Source organism: Dromiciops gliroides, chromosome 1 (genome assembly GCF_019393635.1).
Source record: "Dromiciops gliroides isolate mDroGli1 chromosome 1, mDroGli1.pri, whole genome shotgun sequence".
NCBI classification, from domain to species: domain Eukaryota; kingdom Metazoa; phylum Chordata; class Mammalia; order Microbiotheria; family Microbiotheriidae; genus Dromiciops; species Dromiciops gliroides.
The window spans coordinates 633571049-633598524 of NC_057861.1; the positions used below are offsets into that span (position 1 = coordinate 633571049).

Below are 27476 nucleotides of genomic sequence, written 5' to 3' on the forward strand. Positions count from 1 at the left end.
GCTGGGGGTTGGGGGGGTGGCCGGCTGCTGTAGGTTGGACGGGGGTCAGAGTTGCGTGGAGGGGAGACAAGCCCATCAGGGGGGCTGAAGACAAGACAGACAGAGACAAGCTGGTGGAGAGACTGAGGAGGAAATCCCCTACGTGTGAAAGAGACCCCCTGGAAAGAACGCACCGGCCCCTGGCCCCCAGGAAGGGAGCAAGATGGAGGCCGCACACTCCAAGACCACGGAGGAATGCCTGGCCTATTTTGGGGTGAATGAGAACAGTGGCCTCAACCCTGACCAAGTTAAACGACACCTCGAGAAGTATGGGCCCAATGGTGAGTATTTGGAATTGGAGTTATCTGTCTTCCTCAATATGGTCCCTTTCCTCTAGAGATTCTGGGGGGAAAGCTAAGGAATAGGACAACTGAATTCTAGAAGGAAAGTGGGCATCAGTGGGGTAGCATCTCTAAGGCTCTGATCATCTGTAGTTTGTCTTACCTTCTTATTCTGTGGCCTAATTATTCCACTTTGGCTGTGACATTATGGGAGTGGAAGAAATGTTGGGCAGAAGAGACTGGGTCCTAAATGAACTTGTTTTATTCTCTTCTCTCCCAATCCAATCCCAGAACTCCCTGCGGAAGAAGGTAAGTCAAATAATCCCTATAGATCTCCCTCCCCTTCTCTCACCCTACCCCCAGCCCCCAGCCTCTCTTTCTGCCCCATTCCTTTGGTCTATAGGCCCTCATGCTTAAAGTTCTTTTATCAATGACTAAGATACCCCGGAAGGGAAGAGTTTCTCATTTCTGCCCTCATTCACTGTCCATTCCTTTCTCACCACCCCTTCCTCCCGCCCCCCCAAAAAAAACTACAAAAAAGAAAAAAATGTCACCCTCTTTTAAAGAGAGATGTAAGCCCAGTTTCTGCTCTTCCCCCACTGAAGTCTGCCTCTTGCTCCTTAGGATAAGGAGTTGCTGGGAATTTTAATTTCTCCAGGCCCTCCCTCTTTTGTTACTCCACATCTCTTAGCCTTTTTCTTCCCTATCCCTAATCCCTGAGCATCCAGCATTTCTCTTTTTGATCCTTCCCACCCCTCTGGATGTGGTGATTTTCTCCCTTGCCCTGCCTTCTCATAGGCAAGTCCCTGTGGGAGCTGGTGGTCGAGCAGTTTGAAGACCTCCTCGTTCGCATTCTTCTCCTGGCTGCCTGCATTTCCTTTGTAAGTTCTGCAAGTGGCTCAAGGGCTGGGGAAGAGGGTTGGGGGACTAAGGGGGGAGGGGCAAGCTTTCCATGAGATTTGGGGATAAGGGAAAAGCTATGGAGGGACAGTTAAGGAATTCCTTTCCCACTCAGATCCCCTTTCCTCCTTTCAAAAATGGTGATAATGACTATTGAGAGAAAAGTGCTCAGCAAATTTTACATGGCAATGTGTTATTATTTTCATCGATATGATTACATGTACATTATATAGAAGTGCATTATCTAAATAATGCTGATAGATTCCCAGCACTGGCTCACGCTATCAGGATTTATATCGGGATGGATGATGATGACAGGAGGGAGGGGCCCTCAGTTTACTGTTGGAAACCAAGGCTCATCATTAACCACGGGGGCCAGGGCGGCTTCAGGAAAGCCGAGAGTCTGATCAGGGATTCGTGGGGAGGAGCAGGGACAGATGGTGGGGCTGCAGACAGGAGGGTGAAGTGGGGAACTGGGAGTGCTTTCCCCTCCCCTTGGACTCTGGTTGCTTTCCCGGGGGAAACTCTGGAATGCGAATTCCACACCTCACACTGCCTGCCTTTTAAAAGGTGAAGGTAATAATAATAATAATAATAATAATTTAAAAAAAAACAATAATAAAGCAGCACCCCTCCTGGGACAGCAGGATGGACCTATCAGTTAGCACCACTCCCGGCATGCTCTGGGGCCCGGGTTTCCCAGCCTCTCAAGGCTGGGGCTTCTACTAGGGAGTCCCCGATCCTTCCATGCTGATCGGGCCATCGGGGAGCGCCAGTCAGGGAATGAGTTGCTCGTTGCCTTAGGTCCCGCTCTGGCTCCCAGCCCCGGATCCTTTCAACCCAGCTTCTCCCAGCCCTCATTTTCCAAATGACCCGACCCTTAGCTTTCTCCTGCTCTCCACTCTTGGCCAAGGTCTACACCCCAGGGAAGGTTCTGGTTTCCTGCAGCCTCACTTGGCTCCTGCTACCTCACTTGGCTCCCACAGCCCCCCAGCTCTCGCTCTCTCTCGCTCTCTCTCGCTCTCGCTCTCTCTCTCTCTCTCTCTCTCTCTCTCTCTCTCTCTCTCTCTCTCTCTCTCTCTCTCCAGCTCCAGATTAATCCGCAAAAACTCTGACCTTGGCGTCCCTCCAGTCTCAATCTTTCCTCTTTAAAACAACTCCCCAGACCTCCTGCCCTCGCCCTGGGCATCTCCTTCCCCATCCTATCATTCTCCCACTCTCCCCCGCCCCTTCCCATTGCTCCCTTGGCTCTAGCTTCCGGCTCCCTCCCTGCCCTTCCTCTGTCCATCCACTGCATCCCCAGTTGGGGGTCACATCTCATCTTCCTTACCCAGCCCCTCGGCAGCTCCTCCCTCCCTCTCATGCTCACTGATCATCCCTTCAGCCCTCTGGAAATTTGTCCTCCAGCTCCCTTTCCCTCCTCACCCTGATTCCCTTTCTTCTTGGCTGTCAGGGCCCTCCTTTTCCCCTCTCAAGTTTGTATCTTGACATTTGCCGGAGTTGTCGCTGGGCAGGGAAAACAGCTGGGGCCCGGCCTGTGTGCACGAGGCCCGGTAATCCAATCCCCCCCGCAGCTCTCTTGAAATTGGAGCCCCCCTCCTCCCCTCAACCCTGGGCTGGGGTTGGGGGGAGGGCTCAGGCAGCAGGGTAGTGTTTTTGCAAAACAATTTTCCTGTTTGTGGGGGTTTGGGTGGTCTCTGTGCAGAACAGAAAATCAAACTTGAGTTTAGATAGAGGAAGAGACCCGAAAGAAATCATCCATCCTTGTGTGTGTGTGTGTGTGTGTGTGTGTCTGTCTGTCTGTCTGTCTTGAGAGGCATCGTGTTAAGAATGTTAGACTTGCTAGACTTGGAGTCAAGAGGCCTGGATTTAAATCCAGCTTCAAGACTTCTGTGGAACCACAAGCCAAATTATTTAAACCCACAGAGCCTCAATTTTCCTCACCTGCAAAATAGGGATGATAATAATCATAACATCTACTTACCTCCCCCCAGTTGTTATAAGGAAAGGGCTTTAAACCTTAAAAAGCTAAATAACTGGGGCAGCTAGGTGGAGCAGTGGATAAAGCACCGGCCCTGGATTCAGGAGGACCTGAGTTCAAAGCCGGCCTCAGACACTTAACACTTACTAGCTGTGTGACCTTGGGCAAGTCACTTAACCCCAATTGCCTCTCAAAAAAACAAAACAAAACAAAAAAAACAAAAAAAAAAGCTAAATAACTATAACTTCTTATTCTGTGGGTTCCCCACTGCCTGTGAGGAAGTGTGTCTGCATATGAGAGGTGGACTTGAGCACATGTTAATGTGTATGAACCTGCCCAACTGTCCTCTTGATGGTTGTGTGACTATGCATCTGTATTCCTAGTTCCACCACCAGGACTGCTGGTGGTATGTAATGAATGAACCCTTCTACTTCCTACCCTGGTCTGGGGCAGCCTCATCGACCATATCTCCCTCCCACAGGTGCTGGCCTGGTTTGAGGAAGGCGAGGAGACCATCACAGCGTTTGTGGAGCCCTTCGTCATCCTCCTCATCCTCATCGCCAATGCCATTGTTGGGGTTTGGCAGGTCAGGATCACTCACAGCCCCTGCCTCTCACCCCTTGTGCGTGGCCCCCTTTGCTGAGTTTCTTTATATCTTCTTTATTTTGTCTTCTTTAAGGGGTCACCCCTGCCTTTTTGCCCACCTTTCATTAACATTCCCTTATCCCAACCCTTTCTGACTTGCTCATTTTATGTTTCTTCCCATTCTAGTTTTTCACACCCAACCACCAAAGACCATTTCTTCCTGCCCATTTTCCCTATCCCCCACTTTCTGACCTGCCCCTGGCTCTTGGTTGTTCCTCTTCTCTCCCTTTTGCTCTCTTTCTCTGCACCGGCTTCTTGCCATGCCCAAGTAGCTGCAACCTGCAAACCAGTACCAGCAGTGCCACTGCCCTGTTATTCCTTTATCTTCCCTAAAGAACATTAATGATGCCCCTCACACTTAGCCCTCAGACTCCCCCTTCTATAACCATTCTCCTATGGGCTACCCCGATCTTTCAAGGACCCATTTTTCTTCCCTGACCCCTGACTCGTCACTCCCTGCAAATGCCTGCTTGACCCTCCTTTCCTGCTGGAGATTACAATCCTTTCCTCCCTCTCAAAGTCCAGGCTGATCATCCTTCCTTTGTCTCCCCTGTAGGAGCGGAATGCAGAGAATGCCATTGAAGCTCTTAAGGAGTATGAGCCTGAGATGGGCAAAGTGTACAGGGCTGACCGAAAGTCTGTGCAGCGGATTAAGGCCCGGGACATCGTCCCCGGAGACATTGTGGAGGTGGCTGGTGAGTTCTGCGTCTGGACACTGGCAAAGAGGAGAGTTAGGGAATGTGGGGGAGCCTTGTGTATTGCATATACGTGTGTGGGTGGGGGGGTACAGAGAGAATTTGTTCATCTGTGTGTGTCTGAATGTGAGGCCTTGGGAAGCTTAGGATGGAGGGGTTGAGGTGTGAGGAGGTTGGGAGGGAGAAGTAGAAAGGTCTTAGCTCCTCCTTCCCAGACTCCTAAGGAGGTCACCTCGGGGCATTCAGTCTTCTCCCCCTCATCAGCGCCCCCCAGCAGCTGCCCCCTTCTAGAGTCTCAACAGGAACAGCCAGTCCTGTCCCTGTGGCTGAAAGCAGAACCCCCTACCCCCCCTCCTTCCCTCACCCGGCACTTGTTAGCAACAGGTGTACCCAGGGCTCTGCCAATGGGCCCCATCGCCCCCACCGCTTGCTTAGCTTCCCCCTCCTTCCCCCACCCCAAGCTTCGTCAGCTATAAATCTTGACCTCTCGGTGCCCTTGAGGAGTCTCAGAGGGGAAGGAGCGTGGGTGGCCACGCTCTCTCGATCAAGCCCCCGGCCATGTATGGAAAACATGGGCGACAGTGAGAGCACGAGACCTGGGGTTGGGGAGGGGCAGGGGGAGGGTTTTGGGTTGGGAGGGAGTTTGAGGAGTGTCCCCGCCTCCCAGAAACCGAGGGACACTTAATGCCTAACTGGGAAGAGGGGTGGGGGCCAGGCAGCTAAGATTACGAGGATTCTGTCCCCTTCAGCGCTTTTTATATTTGCACTTCTGCCCAGGGCTTCCCTCCATCCCTGAGGCCCCTGTGACATATGTAAATGGTCTCCCCATGCCAGTACTCCCTTAGGAGAGTATGGAGACTCTGGGGAGAGGAGCCAAGTGAAGAGGTGGGTGCTGAGGATTTCCCTCCTGTGCCCCAACACAGCGGCAACACAGTTTGAGGCCAGGGCCGTGACTGTCTATAAATACTGCCTGGGGTAGGGTGACAGGGTGTCCCGACATCAGCTAGCCTCTTGCGTCCCTGGTTTCCTCTGTCCTTAGGAGGGGTGGTCTCAGGGATGACAGCGGTGGGTTTCCTGCACCCTGATAAGGGAAGGAAGGAGAGTAAGGGTATATCCTTCCCCTCCAGGACCATCAAGAAGGGTAGGATTTGTTAGCCTGAGGTTCCTGAGAATGTTTTTCTGTTCCCTAAAAGGTCCTTAAATGGGAGAGGTCATCCCACACCATGACATCTGTCTGTTCAGCACTGAATTCCTAGTATTAATTGATATACTCATGGCTCTCTCCTATTTCTGAGTCTACAATCTATATTCCAAGTCTGTGTATATGCATCTCTCCTTTTTTTTCTTCTTTCACCTCTCTCACCCAATTTCTATCTCCCTTTCTCTTTCCCCATCTTCCTCCCTTACCTCAGTTTCTCCTGTTTTCTTTATCCCAACTTGCTTTTCCATTAGCTTAATTTTTTCCATTTCTTTCCTTCCCCAGCCTCACTAGGTGGGCTTGTTTGTCTATCTTGCTTGTTCTTGTTCATAAGATTTGCTATCCCATTGTTAGTCTGCCCCACTTCCTTTTGGTCAGTTAGTCATTCAGCAAATATTAATCACCACTGTGTGCACATGTGGAGCATTGTGTTAGTCAGTGGAGAAATTTGAAGACATAATTCTAATCCTCCTGGAGCTCACAGACAGAAGTTCTTAACCTCTTTTGTGTTATGGATCCCTTCAGCTGTCTGGTGAAGCCAATGGACCCCTTCTTAGAATAGTATTTTTAAATACTTAAACAAAATACACAGGATCACAAAGAAAACAAATTATATTTGACATTCTTGTATCGATTTTTTTGTTAAGTTCAGGGACCCAAGATTAAGAACCCCTACTCTAGTAGTGATGTGGGATGGAATTTAGGGCCAAATTGATCGTGATGCATCCCAAAAGAATTATAAGACTCAGTGACTCGGTTTGCCAAGTTTTATTGCAATACTGTGAGTGAACACAGGGAGAGAACCAGAAAAGTGGAAAGGTATCTCTCGAATAGTGAAAGAAAAGATAGTTATATTTATAGTATGGATAAATTGATTATCAGTCTCATTATAATAATCTCCACTTTAGGGAGGTACAGAGGAGGGTTTATCCTAATTTGGAGCTCCTAGGGGCTTGAGCCAACAACTCCCGAGGCAGGTACCTTTTTCTGTGGAGGTGTGTTTTGGCGGTTTACACATCATAAGGTGAATCTGGGGAGAAATTTGGCCTTTTCTGCGCATGTCACTTTTTGATTCCCATGGCTAGTTTCAAAATATTTTCATTTATCAGTAGAATTTCTATGCCCTGTCAGTGTATCATTATTATAGTTAAGGTCTCTATGACCTGCCTCTTTATGTTCTTGTTAGGGTGATGATTAATGTGGGTACACGAGAACCTAGGCCCAGACTTTTATTAATGAAGACTCAAGTCTTAAGTTATCCATTAACTGAGGTCTGAATCCCTTTTAGAGCTCAGATATAAATTAGAACTTGGGTCTTAGGTTTTTTCTGTTAAACCTTTTTTGCCTCCTACATCAGTAGGAAGATAAGACACAGATAATTATTAAAGAGATTCACAACCAAATTCTACCTGCAACCTGGAGGAAGGTTGTTTCTGAGTGGAGGAATCAGGAAAGACTTCCAGGAAGAAGTGATTTTTGTTGAGTGGGAATTCAATCTGCAAAGACAGGTGGGGAGGGCACCGAGGTAGGAAAGTAATGAGTTTATCCTACCTTTCCCCCCTCCCTTTATTTCCTGGCATACCATTCTCTTCTTCTCTTTACTATTCTCCTTCTGCCCTCCCCCACTTATCTTGTCTTGTCTGATTTCCCCCCCATTCTCTCAAGTTTTTCTTAGTTCTATTTCTCCTCCCCTCTTTCATGACTCTCCCTCCTCTCCCTCTTCTCCCAGCTTATCTTTCAAGCTCATCTGCTTCTTTCTTCTTTACCTGTTTTTCCCTCCCTCATTTCTTTCCCTCTCATTTCTTTCTCTGACCTTTTCTGCCTCTCCATACTCAGGTCCTTTTAGCATACCGCTTCCTTATTTTAAAAAATATATACATAGTTATAGTTATACATATATAGTTATATACATATATATATTGTTCCTGTCCTTCACTTTTATATAATTGACACTTTTGAATATGACCCTATCCTTCCCTCACTCAGCAAGCCAACTCTTATAATTTTTTTTGTTTGTTTGTTTGTTTTTTTTAGTGAGGCAATTGGGGTTAAGTGACTTGCCCAGGATCACACAGCTAGTAAGTGTTAAGTGTCTGAGGCCGGATTTGAACCCAGGTACTCCTGACTCCAGGGCCGGTGCTCTATCCACTGCGCCACCTAGCTGCCCCCAACCCTTATAATGTAAAATTAAAAATTAAATATGAGGGGAAAAGAGCAATTCATCAAAGTTAAAACACATCAACCAAGTCTTATGTTATATGAAATACCCCCACAGGCTTCTTCAAAGAAAGGAAGAAAGCATATTCTCATACACCTTCTTCAGGGCCAAGTTCAGTCTGTACAATTACAAAACTTTCTTTTTTTTGGTTCTTTCCATTTATGTGGTTGTCATTGTGTATGCTGTTTTCTGTGTTGCACTTATTTGACTTTGCCTCATTCAGTCTTCCTGTGTTTCTCCATATTCATATTCACTGTTTCTTATACTCCAGTAATATTCCATAACATGAACGTACCATAACTTAGTTATCCATTGCCCAATAAATGGGCACCTATTTCATTTTCAGCTCTTTGTTACTACAAAAAAGTTACTATTGCTATCAACATTTGTATATAAATGGGACTGTTCTTATTTTTGACTTATTTGGGATCTGTGCCTTGCAGTAGGCATATGAGGATGTGGAAATGCTAGTCATTTTATTAGCATAATTCCAAATTGCTTTCCAGAATGGCTGGACCAGTTCCTATCTCTGTCCATAGGGCAGCTAAGTGGCTCAGTGGATAGAGCACTGGGCCTGAAGTCAGGAAGACCTATCTTTCTGAGTTCAAATCTGGCCTCAGACACTTTGATAAGTGTGACCCTGGGCAAGTCACCTAATCCTGTTTGCCTCAGTTCCTTGTCTGTAAAATGAGCTGGAGAAGGAAACCAGAATCTTTGCCAAGAAAACCTCAAATGGGGTCATGAAGAGTTGGACACAAACACAACTGAAATAATTAAACAACAAGTGCCTGTCTTTCCATAATGCTTCAAAAATTGACTATTCATGGGGCAGCTAGGTGGCATAGTGGATAAAGCACCGGTCCTGGATTCAGCAGTACCTGAGTTCAAATCCGACCTCAGACACTTGACACTTACTAGCTGTGTGACTCTGGGCAAATCACTTAACCCCCATTGCCCTGCAATAAATAAATAAATAAATAATATGTAGCTTATATATAAGATATCTATTTAAAAAATTGACTATTCACATCTTTAATCATCCATGCCAAGGTTCTGGGTATGAGGTGAACCTGCAGAATTGTTTTCATTCATATCTCTTTTATTACGAGTGATTTGGAATAATCTTTTTTTCCCATAGGAATAATCTTTTATATGGTTTTTCATGGTTTCCAGGGTTTTTTTTGAGAACTGTTTGTTCATCTCCTTTGACCATTGGGGAATGGTTCTTGGTTATTTGTATTAGTTCCTTATATACCTTGGATTTCAGACTTATCAGAAATATTTAATAACTTGTTTTCCCTGTCAAATATTTCCTTTCTTATCCTAGATTGGATGTAGCTTGGATTTTGTTCATTGTGTAGTGTTTCAGTTTCACTTTATGCATCTTGTTACCAGTAGGTTATCCTTTTGTTCCTAAAACATATCCTTCCTTCTCCTCTTGTTCCTCCCACAGTTTTCAGGAGTAAAGAAACAAGCTTTCCCTTCCAATTGACCTTTTTTTCCCCCCCTCCACAGTGGGTGACAAAGTTCCTGCAGATATCCGTATCCTGTCCATCAAATCCACCACCCTTCGGGTTGACCAGTCCATCCTGACAGGTGAGTTTGCCTAGGTGAGAGGTTGCACTAGATAGAAGAAGAGATGGGGTCTTCAAATGGGAAAGGGAGAAGAAAGATGATAAAATCTTGAAAACAAGGAGGGATAGAGATCCTCAGAATAGGGGAAAAAGTGACAAATGACTCTAGGTCCTCCTCAGGATTTCTGGTGGCCACTGTCCTTTGTTTTGATGTTTTCCAAATTTCTCCAGTTTATGACATCTGGGATATATGAGAGGTATGGGGAGGAGGAGGGAGTGTTAGCTCCCCACCTACCCTCAATCCATCTGTCCTTACATTCAAATCCCCTACTCCAAACCTCATTATACTCTGCAGATATTGAGACTTCATTCTGTCCTCTTTCTCTAAAACATCTACTTCTCTCCTCACTTCAAAATCTGGCATGGAGGAAACCCAGGATATTGTGAGACCTCAAGGGACCTAAACAAACTGTTAGGCAAATAATACCTTGTTCCTCATAGACCGTTAGAGCTGGAAGGAACCTTAGAGATTATCTTGTCCAACCTCTTTCACCATGGAAGAGGAAGGGCAGGGGATCAGTGGAAGTCCCTCTTCAAGCTGAGGGAGTCCAGGACTTAAGCAAGAGTATCTTCCTACCACAGTGTGCTTCAACCAGGCCCTTTTGAACCGTGCCCCATCCCTTAGTAATGGAAAATAGGTGGGAGTTCTTGGGAAAGAGGACAAGTTTCTTAATTCCTGGAGCCAATGAGGGGCACTGACAGAATGAGGTTCCTTGGAGTAGGCTGTTGGGAGGAGAGGAAGGCTGAAGAAACAGAAAGATGAAATATAATGAGGTTAACTCTACTGCCCCTTTCTCTTTAGGTGAGTCTGTATCTGTCATCAAGCACACAGAACCTGTCCCTGACCCACGAGCTGTCAACCAGGACAAGAAGAATATGCTTTTCTCGGTGAGCTCCTCAGGGTCAGCTGCTGCACATTGGCACGGGAGGAGCAGTGGGTCAGAGCTGACCCTCTGGAGAGTGGGAGATGGTGGGATAGGAGGGAGTTGTGCCAGGATGAAGGGTAGAGAATCCTCACCAGCTCTGCCCAGAGTGTGCCCATTTTCTCAGTGAGATCAGAGACCTCTTTGGGGAATGGGAGATGGTGCTATTCCTCTTCCCTAACTTACCTGTGTCTGGTCCCTACCTCCAGGGCACCAACATTGCAGCAGGCAAGGCAGTAGGTATCGTGGCAACCACTGGAGTGAGCACAGAGATTGGGAAAATTCGGGACCAGATGGCGGCCACTGAGCAGGAGAAGACGCCCTTGCAGCAGAAGCTGGATGAGTTTGGGGAGCAGTTGTCTAAAGTTATCTCTTTGATCTGTGTGGCCGTCTGGCTCATCAACATCGGCCACTTCAACGACCCTGTCCACGGGGGCTCCTGGTTCCGAGGTGCCATCTACTACTTTAAGATAGCTGTGGCCTTGGCCGTGGCTGCTATCCCCGAAGGTGAGAGAGGAAACCTCCTTTATGCCCTCTTCACTTCCCCATCACCCTCTCTGCCCGCTCTCTCCTGCCTCTTGATTTCTTACCTGTCGTCTCTGCGCCCCCACCTGGCCCTAAGAGAAAGAACATCACCTGTTCCCTAATGTGCCAGTTTTGCCTCACTGTCTGGTCATATCTTAGCACTTCTTGCCAGGCCATCATGATGTACCTGGGATGACACCACTGCAGGCCCTCTGTTTTTCTATAATCTCTCACGACAGCCTCTCCTACTCACTCCTTACCCCCTGATCTGATCTCCAGGTCTGCCCGCCGTCATCACCACCTGTTTGGCCCTGGGCACCCGCCGGATGGCCAAAAAGAATGCGATTGTGAGGAGCCTGCCCTCTGTAGAAACCCTGGGCTGCACCTCAGTCATCTGTTCTGACAAGACAGGCACCCTCACCACCAACCAGATGTCTGTCTGCAAGGTCAGAACCCTGCTGGGGTCTGGGTTAGCCCTCACCTCCCAACAGATGACACAGTGGTTGGGGTGGGGTCAAGCTAGCATAGCGCTCCTTCCACTTCACTCCTTATTACTTATTTTGGCCTTGAAAAGGCTCAAAGCATTAACTGAAGGTGGCACTGATGCTGGGCTTGCAGAGAGTCGACCTAGGTCGCCCTTTCTCTGTGTTCACTCCATAGTAGGAGAGGGCCCTTCCCTCTCAGCCCAGCTGCTCTAACTGCCTCCCAGACTGGTCACTCCCTGGCTCAGCTTCGAAAACAGAATAGACTGATGTTAACTTTAGAATACTCACTGATATAAATAAGATTCCATCCTTGTCCTGATTATAGGGTGTAAGGAAAGCTTGAGGGAAATTTGGTGGGGGAGGATTAAGGCAAGCTAAAAGTAGATGCACACTGGATGCCTTCTGATATCATCATTAGTCTGGAAAATATGGGGGAGCAAAGAAGTTAGAAAAATTAGCATCCCCTTAGTACTGACAACTAACGTGTGTGTGTGTGTGTGTGTGTGTGTGTGTGTGTTTTGGTGAAACAATTGGGGTTAAGTGACTTGTCCAGGGTCACACAGCTAGTAAGTGTTAAGTGTCTGAGGCTGGATTTGAACTCAGGTCCTCCTGACTCTAGAGCTGGTGCTCTATCCCCTGCACCACCTAGCTGCCTGACAACTAACTTTTTTATCATGTGTCTAATTCTAGGAGTGAGTTTAGGGCATTTAGAGAGGAGGGAGATGCCCAGAATTAGATACCTATCTAGATAGTGAAGGGTGCCCATCTTGCTGAATGTATCTAGCCTTAATCAGATCTGAGGGAGATTTACATTTCTATGTCCCCTTTTCCCTCCTGCAGATGTTTGTCATTGATAAGGTAGAGGGGGATTTCTGCTCTCTGAATGAATTTACCATCACCGGTTCCACTTATGCCCCTGAGGGTGAAGTGTAAGTGGCCAAGATTTTCTCCCCCACCCCCCCAGATTTTCCCTTTCTCCTTCAGCCTTGTCTTTCCTCCATATAACCCTTTTGACTAGCGTCTCTCTCTCTCTCTGGGCCCTACATTCAATTACTGTTTCTTTTACCTTCCTCTGCTATTTTTGTCTTTTCCTTCCCTTCTCCTCCAGACTTATTCTCTCCTATCTGTCCCGTCCCATGTTCCATGGGTTACCATCACTTTTCTTTACTATCCCTTTCTGACCACCTGTTCACTGCTTTTCCAATCCACCCTTCCTTGTCTTCCTCTGCCTTTCCCTTTCCCTCTGTCTTCCCCCTTCATGCTCCTCCCCAACCCCCCACAGCTTGAAGAACGACAAGCCAGTGCGGGCAGGTCAGTACGATGGGCTGGTAGAGCTGGCCACCATCTGTGCCCTCTGCAATGACTCCTCCTTGGACTTCAATGAGGTGAGGAACGTGAGCACCTTCTGTTCCCAAGCCAAACCCCTATTCAGTAACTGTCATTCATCTGGGACAAGGGGAAATCCTAGGGAAAAGTGGGAAAAGCAAAATCCTTTCCTGGTTTTGGGGGGTGGCATGGGAGGGAATACTATGTTTCCATCTCCCTTCTCTCTCTCTCTAAGCATTATTAATAGGAGTTGTATTTGTTCTCCTCTGTGTGTGTGTGTGTGTGTGTGTAGGTGTAGAAAAATATGGGTATCTGTGGAATGGAAAATATTCTCTTAACCATTTCTACCCATACTTCTACTCCCATCAGTCCAAAGGTGTTTATGAAAAGGTCGGGGAGGCTACAGAGACAGCACTCACCACCCTGGTGGAGAAGATGAATGTGTTCAACACAGATGTGAGAAATCTCTCCAAGGTGGAGAGGGCCAATGCCTGCAACTCTGTGAGTCTAAGAGGCTCCCTTCAACTATGGGGGTGGGGGATTAGGAAGGACACAAGACCTGAGTCCCAGTCGGGTTTGGATCCTCACTCCAGCGTTTATTCCATGTGCAGCCATTTTTAAAATGGGGAACAATATTTGTCTCCCCCAACAGGGTCATTGGGAGGAGTGCATTTTGTAAATCACAGGGGGCAGAGAAATATGAGCTCCTATGATTGTTTCTAGCCCTTTTCTGCCCCTCATAGCACATTTTAAAGACCATTTCCTCTTGGAGATGGACAGAGTTGGTCTTCCATTCTTTATAATGTTGGGCAGGAGGACCATTATTTCCCAAATCATGTTCTTCTTCCAGGCTAAATAATCTCATTTCCTTTCCCTTTTACTCCTAGGTCACATTCTTTTGTTTGTTTGTTTGTTTTTTGGTGAGGCAATTGGGGTTAAATGACTCGCCCAGGGTCACACAACTAATAAGTGTCAAGTGTCTGGGGTCAGATTTGAACTCAGGTCCTCTTGACTCCAGGGCCAGTGCTCTATCCACTGTACCACCTAGCTGCCCCATCCTAGGTCACATTCTTAACTTGTTAAGGCATTTTTCTGGCTCTCCTCTGGGCCTGCTCTATCTTGTTTATCTTGTGTTCTAAAGGAGACATGATGCTGATAAGAGTGAGGGATTCCCCCGCCTCCTTCATCCTATCTGCAGAGGCATCATTGCTCAGTGGTTAGAGTGCAGGGCTTAGAATCAGAAAGGTATAGCTTCAGATCACACCTCTGAAACTTAGGAGTGTTCCCCTCAAAAGTCATTTGGTGGGCAGCTAGGTGGCACAGTGGATAGAGCACTGGCCTTGGATTCAGGAGGACCTGAGTTCAAATCCGGTCTCAGACACATAACACTTACTAGCTGTGTGACCCTGGGCAAGTCACTTAACCCCAACTGCCTCACCAAAAAAGAAAAAGAAAAAGAGAAAAAAAAGTCATTTGGCTTCTTGGTGCTTCAGACAAATCCCTAGAATTGGGAGAAGAAATTTTCTATGATGGAAAAAAAATCCCCATAAGAAGGATCAAATTTAGTTCTACACTAATACTACTGGGTGGGTGGTCTTTTGTGGTCTCCAGACCTCTTCTTTCTGTACTATAATTGGTTTGATTTCATGTGCTATCTCATTCCCTTCCTCTCCACTCCACCCCAACCAATTTATGTCTAATCTCCATCTGAAGCCAAACCCAACCTCTCTCCCCCTCCACGTTTGCAGGTGATCCGCCAGCTGATGAAGAAGGAATTCACCTTGGAGTTTTCCCGTGACAGGAAGTCCATGTCTGTCTATTGCTCCCCAGCCAAGTCTTCCCGGGCTGCTGTAGGAAACAAGATGTTTGTCAAGGTTAGAAACCAGAGCGGTACCGTAACTGCTCCTTGGACTCAAAGAAAGGCCCTCCCCCTCTTTAACCAAATGCCCAGCTGTTCTCCTGTCCTTTGTAGGGGTAGGCAGAGCTGTCACCTCCTTTCCCATTCCTGAGGAGGAGCAGAGGTTTCTTAGCTCTATTACTTCTTTCAGGGTGCTCCTGAGGGGGTCATTGACCGTTGTAATTATGTGCGGGTTGGCACAACAAGGGTGCCGCTAACAACGCCAGTGAAGGACAAGATCATGACTGTGATCAAGGAGTGGGGCACAGGCCGGGACACCTTACGATGCTTGGCCTTGGCCACCCGGGACGCTCCACCCAGGCGGGAGGAGATGTCACTAGATGATTCGGCCAAGTTCATGGAATATGAGGTGAGTTAGAGAATGTGACTCCGCCCACCCCCAGCTTCATCTTTCTGCTGGTTTGACCTACCCCCTGAGCCACTGTTAAAACCAGAGTCGGAGGTGGCATTTCTATTCCACTTTTGTCTTTCTATGTCACATACCACCACTCCCTGTGTTTTCCCATCCTCATGCTCACCCTGTCCCCCTGGTAAACCTGGGCTCTCTGGAAGGTGTGCTAGTTTTCCACCGCTCCCTTCCTCAGTTGGACTTGTTAGGCTGGAGTATTCCCCTCCCCACAGCTGTCCTGAATCACTTCTCATCTCCTTTTCCCCTACACTTATGTCTGAGCTTGTCTCCCTTTGTTCTGTCTCCTCAGACGGATCTGACATTTGTTGGGGTAGTGGGGATGTTGGACCCACCCCGCAAGGAGGTCATGGGTTCTATCCAGTTGTGCCGTGATGCGGGAATTCGAGTCATCATGATCACAGGTGACAACAAGGGCACAGCTATCGCCATCTGCCGTCGCATCGGTATCTTTGGGGAGAATGAGGAGGTGACAGGCCGAGCCTATACAGGGCGTGAATTTGATGATCTGCCCCTGGGAGAGCAGCGGGATGCCTGTCGCCGTGCCTGCTGCTTTGCCCGGGTGGAACCTTCCCACAAATCTAAGATCGTTGAGTTCTTGCAGTCTTTCGATGAGATCACTGCAATGGTGAGGACTTTTGGCGGGGGGAAGAGTGGGGAGGTAGGGAGAGGAGGACGGCTGGGGAATTGGTACAGGGACCTGGAAGGGAGTACAGCAAAGGGCTCTCAGATGATGAGACTACAGTGACGGGGACGGGGTGCAGAAAAGAGAAATGGGAATGGAAGAGACCACCAGAATGAGAGCAAGGGGCTGGCATGAGGAACAGGGAGGATACCACGAGGGCAATGAAGCGGGTTGGATAAAACAGTTGGAGAAGAGTGGCCTGAGGGTTTTCTGGAGCCAGTCAGTTCTGGCTTCCTCTGAATACACACTCATCTCTTCACCTGCAGACAGGGGATGGGGTGAATGATGCCCCGGCTCTGAAGAAGGCTGAGATTGGAATTGCCATGGGCTCTGGCACTGCTGTGGCTAAGACTGCGTCCGAGATGGTGCTAGCAGATGACAACTTCTCCACCATCGTGGCTGCTGTAGAGGAGGGGCGTGCCATTTACAACAACATGAAGCAGTTTATCAGATACCTCATCTCCTCCAACGTCGGGGAGGTTGTCTGGTGAGCTACTGTGGTGAAGGGGTTGGGGGGAGAGTCAGAGCTGGGGAAATGGTACAGCTTCACATACAGTAGCTGGGGAAAGAGAAGGGAGGCGTCTCCTCAAAAGAAGACTACTGGCAAGCAGAGCGACTGACTTCCACCACCCCCTTTCCCCTCTCCTGCAGTATCTTCCTGACAGCAGCCTTGGGCTTGCCTGAGGCCCTGATCCCTGTACAACTGTTATGGGTAAATCTGGTGACTGATGGGCTTCCAGCCACAGCCCTGGGCTTCAACCCTCCAGATCTGGACATCATGGACCGTCCCCCGAGAAGCCCCAAGGAGCCCCTCATCAGTGGCTGGCTCTTCTTCCGCTACATGGCTATTGGGGGTGAGGGCCCCTTCTCCTATGACCGTATCTCTTCACCCTCACCACCAAGCTCCAATCCTTTTTTTTTTTTTTTTGCGGGGCAATGGGGGTTAAGTGACTTGCTCAGGGTCACACAGCTAGTACGTGTCAAGTGTCTGAGGCCAGATTTGAACTCAGGTCCTCCTGAATCCAGGGCTGGTGCTTTATCCACTGCACCACCTAGCTGCCCCCCTCCAATCCTTTCTGTCAGTAACTCCTCTTAAGAACTTCTCTGTACCATAGGACTTAATTCCACTTCCACTAGGGACACCAGTTTCTAAAGTTTCTAGCTCCTGTTCCTTCCCATATGGTCCATCTCAGTGCTTCTGAATCTTCAGCCATTTGTCTTTCTCTTATTTCCCCAACCCTTTCTCTAAACTTCTGTCTCCTCCTCTCCCTCTAGGTTATGTGGGTGCAGCCACCGTAGGTGCAGCAGCTTGGTGGTTCTTGTATGCGGACGATGGGCCTCACGTCACCTACAGCCAGCTGGTGAGGGGAATGGCTAGCTGTTGGATGGGCTGGTTCCCCAGGAGGGGACTAAGGAAGGGAGGTGGCAGAACCAGGGCATTTTATAGGGGAGATTGTACTGTGGAAATCAGAAGGAAGGGTGTCCTGAGGCAGCAGGGGCCCTCTTACGTGCAATGAAATTCTCTACGGTGCCAAACTCTGATCCTTACTTCATTCAACAGACTCACTTCATGCAATGCACAGAGGATAACCCTGACTTTGAGGGTCTGGACTGTGAGGTCTTTGAGGCCCCTGAGCCCATGACTATGGCCTTGTCTGTGCTGGTCACCATTGAGATGTGCAATGCTCTCAACAGGTGAGGACGCTGCTCCTTTGAAGTCCCTTTCCCCACATTCCCCTTCCCCCCCCCCCCCCACACCCCTCCGCCTCCTGTTTTTCCCCGAATCGTTCCTCTGCCGTGCCTGTTCTTTTTCCCACCACTCCCCTTGCTACTTTCTTCCTACTTCAGCCTCTCAGAGAACCAGTCCCTACTTCGGATGCCCCCCTGGGTGAACATCTGGCTCCTTGGGTCCATTTGCCTTTCCATGTCTCTCCATTTCCTTATCCTTTACGTCGACCCCCTACCGGTGAGAAAGTCCTGTGCCCTGACACCACAAATAATCTACCTCTCCTCAGACTTGTGTCCTTTGGCTGGGGTTCAGATAAGGATCAGATAAGGGCTGTCAAGGGGGTGAAGAGAACATGAGGACTAGATTGAGATTTTGCTCCCAGCCCTGGGTCCTACGCAAGGCTGTAGCTGGGTTTTTCACCCTTCCTCCTGGGATCCCCTGGTAGCCAGACCAAGGATAGTACCGCAGGTTATCACTGACTTTGGGCCCACCCACACAGATGATTTTCAAACTGCGGGCACTGGATGTAACCCAGTGGTTGATGGTCCTCAAGATCTCACTGCCTGTCATTGGTCTGGATGAACTCCTCAAGTTTGTTGCCCGGAACTACCTGGAGGGTAAGTCGTCTCCCCTGCCCAAGCACCTTGGGACCCTAATTCCCCAGTGCTGCAGATGCAGCCCTTCTGCGCTGCTGTACATCCCTTCCCTTCCCCTTCCAAAAAACAAAAACAAAAAAATCTTCCTTTCCAGGTGGAAATGAGCCTCTCAAGCTCTGACCAGACCTGTGTCTGCAAGGGAGCAAATCTGATCTTATTCCTTCTGTTCCCTCCTATACTTGGTCCAGCGCACACCTGGTGCCTTGTCCCGACGCCCCCACGTCCTCTTTCCCTAAACTGTTGGTGTGTCTGTCCTATCCTCCAGCCCCTTCTCTTGATAACTCGTTTCTCTCTGTCCTCTCTGGCTGTAGGGTAACCTGTTTTTCCCTCCTTCATCTCTTTGAGTCCGTGTCACAGGTATCACCTTCCTCTTCCCTTTCCTTCACCGCCTCCTCCAAGCTGCTGTCCCCTGCCTGCCCCTTCCCACCTCCCTTGATCCTTTCAATCCCCCTGCGCCTGCTGCGCAATGCTGGAGCCTAATCTGCTGCTGACCAAGAGAATGGGGTTGCCGACCCCCTCTGTGGAAGTCCAAGACTTCCCTGGCCTGGTCTTGGAGGTTTTCCTCTTCTCCCAATCTTGGGAGCTCTGTGACCTTACATTGCGCTCAGCGGGGCAGGGCTAAGAGCTGCTCATGGGGATGCATGGGGGATGACTGGGAGGGGTGGCAAAGATGGAGACAGGGAGAGGTGAGTATGGGAAAGGGAAGAGTGAGGGAAAGGAGCACCCAGAGTCTGAGCCCCTTTTCGGAAAGGGGTCACACCTGGAGGTGAGTGCTGTCCCTCTAAGAGAGGGTCCCAGGGATCGTGGAGGTGGGGAGAAACAACACCAGGGTAGTTGGTAGAGGCTCTTCTCTCCAACCCTCCTTATCCCTATCCTTCCATTAATTTCCTTCTATTCTCTTTCTAGATCCAGAAGATGAAAGAAGGAAGTAACCAGCCCCCTGGTCCCCAATACCCTTCACAGCCACCTTCTCCCAACCTGGTAGAGAAATACATCTTCGGCGGGTGATGTGGCACAGCCTCCCAGGATTCTTTCCCCCAAAGCCTTCCCTCCCCCATTCTCTCCTCTGCTCCCACCCTCCCAGTCCCTCTTTCATTTTTCTGTTTATAAAACACAACTTCAACCCTATCTCCCCCTATCCCTCTTCCCACCTCAGGCTCCCTCCCTCTTTTTACCCACCCACTGGCCCTGCTGCAGGGGCTGTAGGGACAAGGCGACCCTCTGAGCTGCTAATTTATTGACATTAAAGGAGAGCAAACTCTGGCCTAGACCTCCGTGTGTAAGAACAAAAGCAAGTCTGGTTAGGTCATACATGACCTCTGTGAGAGCATATTAGTGTCACGCACACATGAAAGCATCGACAGCCGGGGTGTATCCTACACATGAGCTGAGGTTTCACTGTTATGCCAGGGCACCTCGGAGGGGAGTGGGAAGAGGGCAGGGCTGCTATAACAAAGATGGAAGGGGCGGTCCATGGGACCAAGGGGTTCAGAAGCTGTGTTAGTGTCAGTATTGGCCCAAGGGCCTTAGTAGGAAGAGCTTCAAGAACATGCTCTTGCGCCTTTGGCTGGCGGAGGAGGGGTCATGACCCTCTCTCGGTTGTTATCCCTGAGAGCAGAAAGGCCCAGTTACCTGCTATGAAGGGGTGATGGAACTAGATGGGACAGAGCCCCTCCACTTCTGACCCAAGGGAAGGGGACTGAGTTTTCCTGAGGGGGTAGAAGGCTATGTTTCATTATCCCCAAACCCCAGAAATCCTTGATTTTGCTGCAGTCTACGAAGGCAGGTTCTTTCCCCAGAGATGTGTGTGGGAGAGAGCGAGGATGGCAAGTTATGCCACCTGGCCTCAGGTGTCCTTTATGTCCTTCACATCTCTGAGAGGGGTCTCGTCCACAATGTTTCGCACTTGGTCCAGGGTCTCTGCCTGGCGGATCCTCTCCAGGCGTACCTGTGTGACAGAGAAGTGTTTCACTCCCCCTTCCACTTCCAAGTGCTAGATGGATGACTCTCTTCCCTAGTCCTTGGGGACAAGCCTGATTAAAGTAACCATCAAGGGAAGCCTGGGGATGGAGGGCAGGAGGATGTGAATTTGGGGAAATCACTTCCTCTCTCTGGGCCATCTCAGCAGGAGGCAAGTGGACCAGATCTCCGAGGTCCACTCCAGCTGGGGCATCCAGGGTTCTATAACTGGCCGGGCGGGAGCATGGGCTCTTTTCTCTTTCTTTAATTCTCACATTGACTTTTTTTTTTTTTGGTGAGGCAATTAGGGTTAAGTGACTTGCCCAGGGTCACACAGCTAGTAAGTGTCAAAGGTCTGAGGCCGGATTTGAACTCAGGTCCTCCTGAATCCAGGGCCAGTGCTCTATCCACTGCGTCACCTAGCTGCCCCTTCTCTTTCTTTAATTCTCTCTCCCTCTCTCAACAAGAGCTGGGGGGAGGGGGGTTTCCTACCTCCGGGGTCAGGGCACGCCTCCCCAAGTAGCCCCTCAGCCCATTTATACCTGCAGGGCCTGGGATAGCCGAACAAAGTCCCTCTGTACTTGTTCACTTGTCTCCAGCTCAGCCTGAAGCCGTAACACCTTTGCCCTTTGTTCTGAGAGAAGGTTTGTGAGCTGAGCCTGGTAGGGGTGGGAGCAAAAGGCAATCTGGAGGCCCGGATGTGGTCATCTACCCTCCACCCCTGCAGCACCACCAGGAGAGGGGAGAAAGAAGAGACTAGGAAGGCCGCAAAGCCCATGGCTGAGGGGACATATCACCGCCTCCCCATTCCCACACTACAGCCGCAGTGGGTAGAGAGAGGACAGTGGAAGTGGGGGGTGAAAGTCAGCAGACAGGTCTCCCTCTCCACATGAACATAACCTCCCCCCGGCTGCTCAGACCTTCTCCTCCGTCCAGTTGATGGCTGGGGGGGGTGGCTGCCTTGGGGATGCCTGAAGCTGCTTCTCTGCCTGCAGGACATGGGGGCGGGGGGAGATGAACTCTTCAGTTTCCCCCTAGAAGCCCCTCCCTTCCCTATTCCTGTCTAGCCAAAGCCCTCACCTTGCTCTGCTCCTGCTGGATCCGCTCCATTTCTGTCCTTAGGCTACACAGGGAGGCTGGGAGGTCAGGGGGGTGGAAGTCAGATCCATTACCTCCCCCATCACTCCCTTCTCCCTCCTTCCATTCCATGCCCCACCCCCCCAGCCCAGCCTCCATCTTATACTCACCCTCCAAAACCTCTGTGTTGTCATGGCAACAGCGGGGTGGGAGAAAAGGAGAAGAGAACCTTGTCAAGCCTTGGCACCTCTCTACCCGCCTCCCTGACATGCGTCCGTCTGACACCTCCCTTGGGACTTGCTGATCCACTTGTGAGGGCCGCCCCCTCACCTGTTTCCTCTCTTTGAACCCTCAACTCCCTCTCTAGGCTGGCCCTGGAGGCTGTCTCCTCTTCCAACGCCTCCCTCAGGGTCACAATCTCGATCCTTAGACGCTCGGCTTCATGCTCCTGGGCACGCTGACATTCCCGGGCTTCCTGCCGGGTGCTCCGTACCAACTGCTGCAGCTCCTAGAAAAGCAAGACACCAATAACTGGGGCCAAGGGAGAGTGTTAAAGGTCACTCTCTATGTATCACTAGCTGCTTACATGTCTTAAAATAGCCGGTTAAGTGTCACCTCAGAAAATAGAAGTGCTAGAAGGAAGCTGAGAGGTTAATTTATCAATGAGGAAAACAAAACCCAGAGAGGGGAAGCATTTCCTTTGCCCGAGGTCACAAAGGTCTTCTCTCAAGTTTCTCCATATTGGTTTCTTAGAGTTGGGTCAGATTCTCCACAGCAAAAGGTCACTGAGTGAGTCCTCCCTGTGACCTTGGGAACCAAATCAGAGAACAGTGACTCCCCTTGCTTCCCAAGCCCCTTCCATACCTGGGGTGACGTGGGCAGCTGCAGCTCCTCCTCTTCTCCCTGTTCTTGCTCCTGAACCTGGGGACCTAAAGACAAAGGTTGCCGGCACCGAAGTCCTTGGTTCTCCTCATTTAGCCGCTTTATTTCATAGCAGACACGCTTGTGAGAGGCAGCCAGCTCTGCCTGGGGCCAGGCAAGAGATGGCGTTAAAAGGGGGTGATGGGGCCTGGTCATCCCCATGCCTATGGAAGTGGCTGCAGCCTGAGGTCAAAGCCCACCCCAATACTCATGAACACTCCCTAATACTGGCCAGCTTCAGTTCCCGAAGGCCTGCCCCAACCAATGCCCCACCACTGGCCTCTCTCCTAACTCACCCTGTATCAAGACCCTTCTACCTACCCTATGCTACCTCCTGGGCCAAAGCCTGGGTATGTAGGATGAAAGCCGCCCAGCCACTCTGCAGACTGTATATCCCTCTTCCCTGGAGTTCACACCCCCAGCTCAAGGCCTCCTCACCATTTGTTGCTGAGCCCTCTCTTGAGCCTGGCTCACGGTCCCCTGCAAGGTCTGTAGAAGCTGCTCTGAGTTCTGCACCTGAGCCAGCAGCACCTGAACCTGAGCAAGGAAGGACAATATCAAAGAGGCTCCAGGCCCAGGACAGACGGATGGAGAGAAGCAGGAAGCCCACTGGGAGCCTGGGGACTCGGCTCGCTCCCTACCTGTTTGGCGCAGTCTTCACTGCTCCGCTTCAGGGCCTCCTGCAGCTCATCCCGCTCCCGACCGGCACACTCGAGCTGTCTCTGAAGATGCTGCAAAGACTCTTGCTGCTGCCGCCCCTAATGAAGAGATTCCCCCTCATACAAGAGAAGAAGGGAGGCCTGCACTCATTGGCACTTGAAAAGTCTCCTAACACTCTAGATAGAAAAGGTCTTAGAGATCACATGACCCCACACCTCACTTGACTGAGGAAATTTATGCCCTGAGAAGGGAAGTCAAATGGTCGCAGGTCTCCAGATTCTCAGTACAGGCCCCCACAGCCCCCCGTGTCTCCACTCTGCCTCACCTCAAGCTGTAGCTGCTCCCACTGGTGGTCTGATACGAGCTGGTAGCCTGGGGGAGGGAGGTAGATGCCTTCGGGAACCAGGGTCCCTGTAGAGACAAGGGACGCAGTCTCCTCCTGCTCAGGGCTCATCCCCCGTCGTCCTCTGGGCAGGGAGGCGCTGTTGCCAGCACCTCCCAAGGAGAAGGAAGAGATAGAGGCACTGTCATCACAGTTCCGGGCAAAGACCTCAGCGGCGGCCCCCCCATCCACACTCAGGTCTTCCGGAGGCTCCAGGGGAGGCGATGGGTTCCGGGGCAGAGGGAGCAGCTCCGTGGAGCCGTGTACAGAGTGCTGGGAATGGGGACGACCCTAAAGGAAGAAGAGAGATTTGGGTGTCAGGCCTCCTTTGGGTTTCCTGTACTGAACTCTCTGTCTGCCTTCCCCTGGGTTCCCTCTGTCCATTTGTTCCTTCACCTGGCCTCCCTGGATTTCCTGAATCAGCTCCTCTGCCCTTAGGAGTTTCCCCTTCAGTTCTGCGATCTCTTGCTCCATGGGTAGCACAATCTCCCGAAGTTTCTCTGAATCTTCATGAGCCTGGGGACACAGGAGGATGTCGTAGTTCATCGCCAGTAAGTGCCCGGATGTCACCCAGGTCCCTCTTCCTCCACCTGCCCCTCATCACCACCTGCCTGGAAATCTCCAGCCCTCACCAAGTCAAGTTCAAACAACTATGCCTGGCACAGAGACCTCCACAGTCTGAGACCTTCCTCATTCTGTCTTATTTCCCTTTGTGAATGATTCTATTGAGAGAGCACTTTAAAGCTTGCAAAGTACCTTCCTCACAAGGACCCTGTGAGGAAGAAGTGAAAATATTATGCCCATTTTACAGGTTGGGGGACTGAGGCTCTGAGAGACATGAGATGGTCACAAAACTATATTTGTTTCCCCTCAGGATACCCAAAGGTTTCCTGGAGGCCCCTGGGCCAACCTTTTCCATTTGCTTCTCCAAGGAGTCCAGGGGGTGAGAACGAGAAAGAAGCTGCTTCAGCCGGTTCAGCTCCCTCTCTCTTGCTTCTTGTTCTTGCAACTGCTGTTTCCGCTCTTGCTCCAGAGAAGAGATTCGAGCTTCATAGCTGCTAATGGAGTCTTGAAGGAAGGAAGGAAAGAAAGAAAGAAGGAAGGAAAATCAGTGTGGGGAGGGGGAAAAAAACCAGGAAACCTAGGGCTAGATTTCATCTCTTCTCCTTATTCCCAGTATGACCCGGGGCAAGCCACTCCATCTCTTCAGCTCCTTTGCTTTGAAAAGAATGGGGCTGGGGGGAAGCTAGGTGGCGCAGTGGAGAAAGCACTGGCCCTGGATTCAGGAGGACCTGAGTTCAAATTTGACCTCAGACACTTGACACTTACTAGCTGTGTGACCCTGGGCAACCCTCATTGCCCCACAAAAAAGAAAAAGAAAAAAAAAAGGGATGGGGCTGGACTAGAGACATGGTCCTTGAGGTCCCTTCCGGCTCTCTGTGTTGGGATCCCGTGAAAGGGGTTGGCAGAACATGGCCAGCCAAACTCAGAATCACTCACCTCTTCACCTATAATGGCTGAATACGGCTAGGGGTAGGGAAGGTTAGGGAAGTCCAGAGGAAAAAAGAGTGCATTGGGAAAAACAGGTCTTGGAGGGAAAGAGTAAAGAGACAAAGGGTAGGAAGAAAAAAGATTGTCTTTGGGTATGGTGATACTCGAGGCAAAAAGAGGAAGTGGTCAAAAGGGTGTCCTGGAACAAAGGTGATTGGAGATAAAAGTGAAAAGGAATTTCCAGGGGTTAAAAGGGAAGGAGCCCAGAAGGGAAAAAAGGCACAAAGGAAAGGTACTACTTGTCCAAGGTAGCATAGGGGCTGGATTAGAGCTGAAACAAAGAGCTAGTAATCAAAATGACTGCCAAAATGGAGATTGAAATCTCTAAATATTAACAATAATAATCATAGCTGACAGATGTGTGTATGTATGTATGTGTATATATATATATATATTTTGAATTTGCAAGGCACTTTACATAAATCTTATTTGATTCTCACAACAATCATGGGAAGCTTTTAATAAAAGCATTAGTACCTACATTTTACAAGTGTGGAAACTGAGGTTGAGGTGAGATTTGTGCCAGGAGGAAGATTTAAAGCCAGGTTTTTTTCCTGACTCCAAGTCCAGCTCTCTTACATCTCCTCTGAGGAACAATTAGATGAGCAACAAAGGCTGAAGACAGAAGAAGGAGGCTGTGGCGAATGCAGAACAAAGGGCAGTCATGTAAAAAATAAGTTGAAGGCTTTGGCTTGGGTTGAGTCTCCCAGGCACTAGAATAACAACAGCTTCCGTTTGTACAGTCCTTGAAGGTTTACCAAAGGCTTTCTTCCTAAAAGCTTGAAGCTGGCAGAGTGGACATGGCCATCAGGCCTCTATAGTCGCCAGGCCCAGGGCTGATCTGAAACAAGGCAGGACCTCTGCTCTGTTCTTTAAGGCTCATCTGAGCTCTGGAGGTCAACACCTTCAAAGGCAACTTTACAGGAGAGAGAGGGAAAAGTGTATTTAACCTGGACTTGGGGGAGATCTGGCTTTGAAATCAGCTTTGGACGCTTAGTAGCCGTGTGACTATAGTCGAATCCCTTAACTTCTCTCAGACCACCCTAAGTAAGGCTCTAAGTCACAAATTGGCTGCATTTCAGTTGGTAAAGTGAGAAAAGTCCTGATAAAGATTGATTTCTTTCAGAGAAGTCACTGGTAATACCTCAAAGGGCTGCTGTGAGAATCTAATGAGATAATATTTATCAAGTCATTTAGCAATCTACATTGTTATATAAATATCAGTAATTACTTTCTATAAAGCCACATCCCATTAGAAACCATCTACTTAGGACAGGTGCTAAGGAGGGAGGAGTTATGTAAAAGAGTGGGGGGACAACAGGATCAGGGAAGAGGAAAAAAATGAGGTCTGAGGAAGACAGAGGCTCTGGGGGAAGCTGGGAAGATTCGAGTAGAGGTCTGAAGGATAGGGAGGCTTGGGGCTCCAACCAAAAGCTGGGGTGTTATAAGTTAGAAGGCAGAGATGCCCACGGGGTCAGGTCTCACCTTTGAGGATGGTCTGCAGGGATGCTACCTCCTCCCGGCACTGCCTCTGTACCTCGGCCACAGCCTCGGCTTTGGTGCTCTCACTCACCTCTGCCACCGCTTTCATGTTCTCCATCTCTGCCAGGGCTGCCCCGAGCTGGGCTTTCAGCCTTCCCAGCTCTCCGGCCTCTGCTTCCAAACTATCGCCCCTCATTGTTGGGGTTGGTTCTGCAAAGGTCATTTCACTGAGACTCCCCCAGTCCCAATTCCAAAGCCCCTCACCTGTATTTCAGTCCCTTTCCTACAATAGGATACCCTAACCTCCCTGGGAGGTCTCTCCCCAAGTGCCTGACCCCTCCCCACCACTGCTCCTCCCATTTTCCACGCACACCTTCTTTCCTACATCATCCCATAAGCCCCACCCCTTCTCCACAAATCCCGCCCCCTACCCAAAGCTTCCCCTAGCTATGCTTCTTTTCCAAAGCCCCCCACCCCTTCTCCAGGAGCCCCACTTTCCCCCAAAAGCTTTGGCCCTCACCTGCTCCCCACAAGTTCCACCCACTTCCCAGCTATGTTTTCCCCAAACTCCATTCCTCTTGCAAAGCTCCACCTACTTCTCACAAGCTCCACCTTCCCCCCTCACAACCGCCCATCCTATATTTTTCTAAAGCCCCACCCCTTCTCCAGTCCTACTTTTCCCCAAAGCTCCGCCCCCAAACATAAGCCCCACCTACCCCTCAGACAAGTCCCGTCCTTTCCCCCTTCCACCCCACCTCTTTGACTGACCTTCACCCACGTGCCCTTTCTCAACCCCCCCCGCCCCGCCCCTTTCCGAAGTCCACCTCTCGGTCCCTCCCTTCTCTCACCCCCCCCTCAGAGGGGAAGCTCCGCCCCCTTTTCCCATCCCAATCTGTCCCCTTTCCTGGGTCTCTCTTCCCCTTAGTCGCCGGTCTCCGGGCCTCCTAGCTCACAGGCGCTCGCTCCCTCTCGTACCAGCCGGTGGCTGCCTCTGCCCGTCCTCGCCCGCAGTTGCAGTTGCAGTTGCAATTGCCGCTGCCGCTGCCGCCGCCATTGCCAGAGCTCAAAGCCTGGTTTCGCACTCCCTGGCTGCAGCCCGTCGCTCCTTCCGGGTCTGCTCGGGTGTTTCCGGATACACTCGGGTGTTTCCGGGTCCGCTCGGGAGGTTCCGGATGGTCCTCTCCGACCCAGCGAGCGGGA

At 50.0% G+C, this 27476-nt stretch overlaps 2 protein-coding genes across 3 annotated transcripts; one reads left to right on the plus strand and one right to left on the minus strand.

Moving 5' to 3' along the window:
- ATP2A1 (ATPase sarcoplasmic/endoplasmic reticulum Ca2+ transporting 1) lies at positions 1–19507 on the plus strand. The gene is made up of 23 exons (XM_043971529.1): positions 1–320; positions 612–629; positions 1119–1201; positions 3683–3787; positions 4403–4541; positions 9473–9553; positions 10394–10479; positions 10724–11021; positions 11319–11485; positions 12365–12453; positions 12807–12909; positions 13220–13351; positions 14599–14724; positions 14899–15117; positions 15467–15802; positions 16126–16346; positions 16511–16713; positions 17135–17220; positions 17421–17554; positions 17708–17825; positions 18088–18205; positions 18556–18601; positions 19151–19507. The coding sequence occupies exons 1-22, from the start codon at positions 203–205 to the stop codon at positions 18558–18560; spliced, it is 2985 nt and encodes a 994-aa protein (XP_043827464.1). The 5' UTR covers positions 1–202; the 3' UTR covers positions 18561–18601; positions 19151–19507.
- Positions 19465–27394, minus strand: RABEP2 (rabaptin, RAB GTPase binding effector protein 2). 2 transcript variants are annotated; one of them, XM_043971589.1, is made up of 14 exons: positions 27252–27394; positions 26280–26486; positions 24154–24311; positions 23640–23759; positions 23187–23534; positions 22843–22959; positions 22640–22738; positions 22145–22306; positions 21611–21788; positions 21451–21462; positions 21284–21339; positions 21124–21192; positions 20746–20862; positions 19465–20192 (listed from the first exon to the last, which is right to left on the minus strand). In XM_043971589.1, the coding sequence occupies exons 1-14, from the start codon at positions 27328–27330 to the stop codon at positions 20091–20093; spliced, it is 1824 nt and encodes a 607-aa protein (XP_043827524.1). In that variant the 5' UTR covers positions 27331–27394; the 3' UTR covers positions 19465–20090. The 2 variants fall into 2 exon arrangements, with proteins under 2 accessions (XP_043827524.1, XP_043827531.1); XM_043971596.1 differs by lacking the exon at positions 27252–27394 and adding an exon at positions 26797–26918.
- Positions 27395–27476: the final 82 nt, after the last annotated feature.

Excerpts from the sequence above, each read along its gene's own strand:
- ATP2A1 (XM_043971529.1), top strand. The coding sequence starts at position 203 with ATGGAGGCCGCACACTCCAAGACCACGGAGGAATGCCTGGCCTATTTT. Across the intron at positions 4,542-9,472 it reads AGACATTGTGGAGGTGGCTG|TGGGTGACAAAGTTCCTGCA; the intron begins GTGAGTTCTGCG and ends CCCCCTCCACAG. Across the intron at positions 15,118-15,466 it reads CCAAGTTCATGGAATATGAG|ACGGATCTGACATTTGTTGG; the intron begins GTGAGTTAGAGA and ends CTGTCTCCTCAG.
- RABEP2 (XM_043971589.1), bottom strand. The coding sequence starts at position 27,330 with ATGGCGGCGGCAGCGGCAGCGGCAATTGCAACTGCAACTGCAACTGCG. Across the intron at positions 22,739-22,842 it reads GTGAAGACTGCGCCAAACAG|GTTCAGGTGCTGCTGGCTCA; the intron begins GTAGGGAGCGAG and ends TTCCTTGCTCAG. Across the intron at positions 22,307-22,639 it reads AGAGGGCTCAGCAACAAATG|GCAGAGCTGGCTGCCTCTCA; the intron begins GTGAGGAGGCCT and ends GCCTGGCCCCAG.